Raw genomic sequence first — 4,755 nt, 5'->3', positions numbered from 1 at the left:
ATTTTACTGACCTTGGAAGGATGGAAGGCTCAGTCAACCTTGAACCAGTCAGGATCAAATTCCTGGCAGTGGGCAGAGTTAGCGTGCAGTACTGCATTCTAACCATTGCACCACCATGACTCTAGATCAGTGGTTCTCAACCTTTTTAATGCCGCGACCCCAACCGGTCGTAAGTCGAGGACTAAACCGGTCGTAAGTCGAGGACTAAACCGGTCGTAAGTCGAGGACTAAACCAGTCGTAAGTCAAGGACTACCCAACCAGTCGTAAGTCGAGGACTTTCCCTGCCCGGGAGCGCCGCGCATGCGTGGTTCCGCCCCCTGCGCCGGCCGAGGCATAGCTGGCAAGCAGCAGAGATGGAGCAGGCCGACCACCAGCTGGTCCAGCCCAAGGGAGGTAAGGCACCTGCCGGAAAAGGGGAAAAATGGCGGACAAAAAAAATGGCGGACAAAAAAATGGCAGACAGCCTTGCTTGGCGACCCCCATGAAATGGTCGATCGACCCCAAATGGGGTCCCGACCCACAGGTTGAGAACCACTGCTCTAGATGATAATGTAGATTATATTCAGGAGCAATATTCTGTTCCAGAAATTCTCGTTTATGAATTGTGATGATCAATATTCTTAAGAAAGTATATGAATTTATGGATACAAGCACAAGAATTACATCCACAATGCACAGGACCTCCGAGTAATTATTTCAGGTTCGGGAAATGGTCAAAATGTACTTTGATGTTCGTGTCTTCTGATTTTTATGCACTTTTGAATGACCACCCTTGGCTTTCAATAGGCAGTGGGATATATTCCTTACCATTTTGTGATTGTATTTAAAATCTGTGTATTGCAGATTAGTTTTAGTGTGTCTGTGCATGTGTGCAACTGCGTGGATAAGTCCATGCAGTTTTCCTAATCCGTAAAAGTGTTCACGAAACGGGAATTTAAGAAGAATCCCGACTCTCTCTCTCCGACTCGTTTTAGTGAGTCGACCCCTCCCACGGATTCCACCCTGACCTTGCGTGTCGGAGGACTAAAAATCGGTAGACGGGATTTTGATGTGTTTTGACCGAGAAAATTTAAATTGGTTGAAAATATTGACGTTTTTATGTCCTAAAAAAGCCATTAAATACATGAACAACTTGCAAATGATGGTCTGCGATTCAAAACTCTTTTTGCAACATTTGTAGGTTCCTGAATTGTAGGACCTCCTGAAGAAGACTGTTGTTTCTTCTTAGCCCTAAAGAAACAGTGACCAACAACTTCTCCCACCCCAATGTTTATATGTGTATGTGTGGAAATGTCCTACAATATAAATGCATTGATGGTAAACATGTCCTATATGAAAAAAATATGGCCCATTTCCTCATACATGTTATTTAAAATGTTCCTTCAATATCAGCCCCTATAGTTGCTCACCATCCTAATAAGTAACTCCACACTGCAACATAATTTAAGTCATATTCAAGAATGTAGATTTAGTTTGGCTGATTTATTTTGGGTAGCTTGATCATTATAAGTGAAAGTAAACCTCATAAGGCCTCAGTAGAAGGAGTTACCTAGTTACATGGGTAAAAATCTGGCCCTAAATTCTTGTTCTGTTGTTGTTGCAGGACCATCTTGACAGTCTAAAACACAAGAATGCTGGCAACAAGCTGAAATTACATCATGTTTCATCATGAAAATGTCCTGGGACAATCGATTGATAGGTTTGGATACTACTCCGATGGAACTATGTCCACGAGACAGTTCTGTGTGATTTCAAGCAATTGTTCATAATGATTTTCTAAACAGAGTTTAAAGTAAGTCCTCGTAGCAATAATTAAAACCAGTTTTTCTCAAGCTCAGCAACTTTGTGGAATTAAAATCTACACTTCTTAATAAGCACTGATCTAAACAGACTGCAAAGCCTCAATACATATAACAATTGTTGTTGAACAGGGAAATTCAAAGGGGTAAAAGAAAGCTTACAACATTTCTAATTAGTGAAAGACAAATTCAGACACGTGTTCCAATATGTACCATATTTTCCCCAAAATAAGACCGGGTCTTATATTAATTTTTGTTCCAAAAGATGCATTAGAGCTTATTTTCTGGTTAGGTCTTATTTTCGGGAAAATACGGTACTAAATGCATCCGTCTGGTTGACGATTTTACCTGGGGCTTATTTTTGGGGTAGGGCTTATATTACGAATGTCCTGAAAAATCATTCTAGGGCTTATTTTCCAGTTGGGTCTTATTTTCAGGGAAACACAGTAGTAAAAAGGAAAGATGTACCCATACAGTTTTTGCTAAGGATTTTAATAATATTTTCCTTTGATTTTCAGCACTATCTGAGATAGTCAGGAGAGGATTTTTTTTTCATTGTGGTGACCTGGTTCTGAAATTACTTCAGAGATGATCACCTGGTCTTTTACTACCAGTTTTGAGATAGGCAATTTTATCTAGGTAAGATATTTCAAGATCTGGAATCATTACACCTTGAAACAACACATTTCATTTGTTCACAGTGGCATCCACGGCTGCTGTGATGTTTATCAAAATAACAAAAACAACACTGTGCTGCAAGCTCTACCCGTTTTGAGGATACATGCAACATCACGACATGTGTAGGAAAGGGATGGAGTTTGCATTGGGACCCCACAATGATGTTTTAGTATCTCCTCCCTTTTTCCCATCTTCAGTGAAAGAAAATAAATTATTCTTTTTATGACATTGAGTAAGAACTGGCTGAAAAAACACAGGAGAATTTTTCTGCACAGTACAAAAACATTTACTATGTGTGGGATCTGGAATCATTATCCCCAAATTTATACATACCTGCCAGGGTTCAAATTCATCTATAGTGGCACATTTTGGCCCAGAAATAAAGGGTCCATTTTCAGTTTCGCACATGCGCAATTGGTCGAGGCCATAAGCAACAGCATAAACTGCTTTGTAGACATTGTACGTTATTCTAAGTTCCGAAACATCCAAATATGTATTGTCAAGGTCTTCAAGTTTCTCCTTTCCCGTGCATAACGTATCTGAATAAAAATTGACAACGTTCTCATGACCAGTCACATTTTTCCGGTTGTCTGTATTATATGATATGTTCATACCAGGCCAGGTGCAGTTGAATGCTGACTGCCAAAATTCGATTGTCATATCATTTGAATCCTTATTTGGGTCTACTTCTAGAAGAAATTCCCGCAAGCCTGGAATTTCACCCCTTCGTATCCCAAAGCCAATTGCCCCACCAAGAAGTGGAAAATATTCAGGTCTAGCAATTAAGGCAGAAGTGACCCATGCCTCACTTGCTATCCACGTTATGCCACTAACATTACTAATCATAAGCTCTTCAACTAGGGGATGGAAGTCAATATCAGAAGAGTAAACCACAATGACCGTAGCGTTGTTATCTTTTACAATGTTAACAACAGTTTTGATCTTCTCCCTGTTATATATTTTAGGAATTGTTTCTGAGAAGGCAATGCAGGTATAGAGGTTCTCAACACTTTCTTTAAAAGCTTTGACGCCATATTTCCCATAATCATCATCGGCAGCAATGGTTCCAATCCATCTCCAGCCAAAATGGTGAATTAAATCAGCCATCCCCCGTGACTGTACCTTATCACTTGGAATAGTGCGGAGATAGGTTGGGAACTGATATTTATCAGAGAGAAGTGAGGAAGAGGAAGCATAACCAACCTATGAAAGGAATAAAGAGAAAGAATAAACAGATTGCACAAGCTATCGTATGTGACCTCAAGGGCCAGGAAGACTTGAATTAGATTCTTAGCACATTTGATTCTATCAATCCATCTGTCATGGAAAGCTTCCTTGCTGGTTTTCTAGAAAAAGCAACATTTCTAGGAATCCTTAGCTTAGTAATCAGGTCAGCATTTCTCCTGAAAAGTTTCAGGTGAAAAGTAAGATGTAAGTGGTCATAAGTCACTTTTTTCAGTCCTGTTTTAACTTCAAATGTTCACTAAATGAATGGTTGTAAGTCGAGGATTACCTGTATGTTATTATGAATACTGCTGAAGGCTTTGCATATAACATTGACAGAGATGTAACAAAGTTTGTGGCTGTTTATTCTCACCTCTCCAGCCAAATGTCTTTTAAACATTTGGAGCATAATTCCCATCATCAGTCAACAAGATTATTGAACTGTGATGGTGGGAACTGCAGTAAATATTGATAACATTTTCCATGTAAAACTAATCACTTTCAGATTGTTCACAAAGTGAAGAGATCTGGGTTAGTGTTGGAGAAGAATAATTCCATCTATGATTTCACTGCTCCCCCACCAGACACATCCTCCTGACAAATAATATTTATGCAATTATTGTACCTGAGGAAAATAGTAAAGCCCAAGGATTCTTGAGGAAGCAATGGAAAGAGTTGATCCACCAGCTCCAATAATTGCAGCTAAAGGAGCACCGGTACTGCATCGGAAGACAGGAGTTGTTTCATTTTGCCCGGTGAGGAATGCCAAAGAATTCTCCACTGTCTTGGACATTGTAAAGCATGTGTCATAGATTTGATAACCAAGAGTTATGTTTGGTAGAATGTATTCATTTTTATTAATATCATTGATGGCATGTATCATGGCTTTGACCCAACGGTAACCTCGAAAATTAAACCTGCAGAATACAAAAAGTTTGAATGCATGCAATCACATCAGTATGTTAAGACAAAATTATTTCATATTTATCACATGTTATTCAGATAAACAGTATATTCAATGAAGAATCCTTTTTTATATCTCAGGATAAGCAA

At 39.2% G+C, this 4,755-nt stretch overlaps 1 protein-coding gene across 1 annotated transcript in view; it reads right to left on the bottom strand.

Moving 5' to 3' along the window:
- Positions 1 to 4,755, bottom strand: part of LOC107288051 (vomeronasal type-2 receptor 1-like) — a 28,248-nt gene that overhangs the window by 7,731 nt on the left and 15,762 nt on the right. Inside the window, exons 2-3 of the mRNA XM_015816627.1 lie at positions 4,328 to 4,619; positions 2,812 to 3,681 (exon numbers count right to left, since the gene is read on the bottom strand). Of these exons, the coding sequence (XP_015672113.1) occupies positions 2,812 to 3,681; positions 4,328 to 4,619 (1,162 nt within the window). The remainder of the gene's footprint in view (positions 1 to 2,811; positions 3,682 to 4,327; positions 4,620 to 4,755) is intronic.

Source organism: Protobothrops mucrosquamatus, unplaced genomic scaffold (genome assembly GCF_001527695.2).
Source record: "Protobothrops mucrosquamatus isolate PMUCROS unplaced genomic scaffold, P.Mucros_1.0 scaffold470, whole genome shotgun sequence".
Taxonomy (NCBI): domain Eukaryota; kingdom Metazoa; phylum Chordata; class Lepidosauria; order Squamata; family Viperidae; genus Protobothrops; species Protobothrops mucrosquamatus.
The sequence above is the reverse complement of the archived record's forward strand: the minus strand, read 5'-3'. Positions and strand labels throughout refer to the sequence as shown.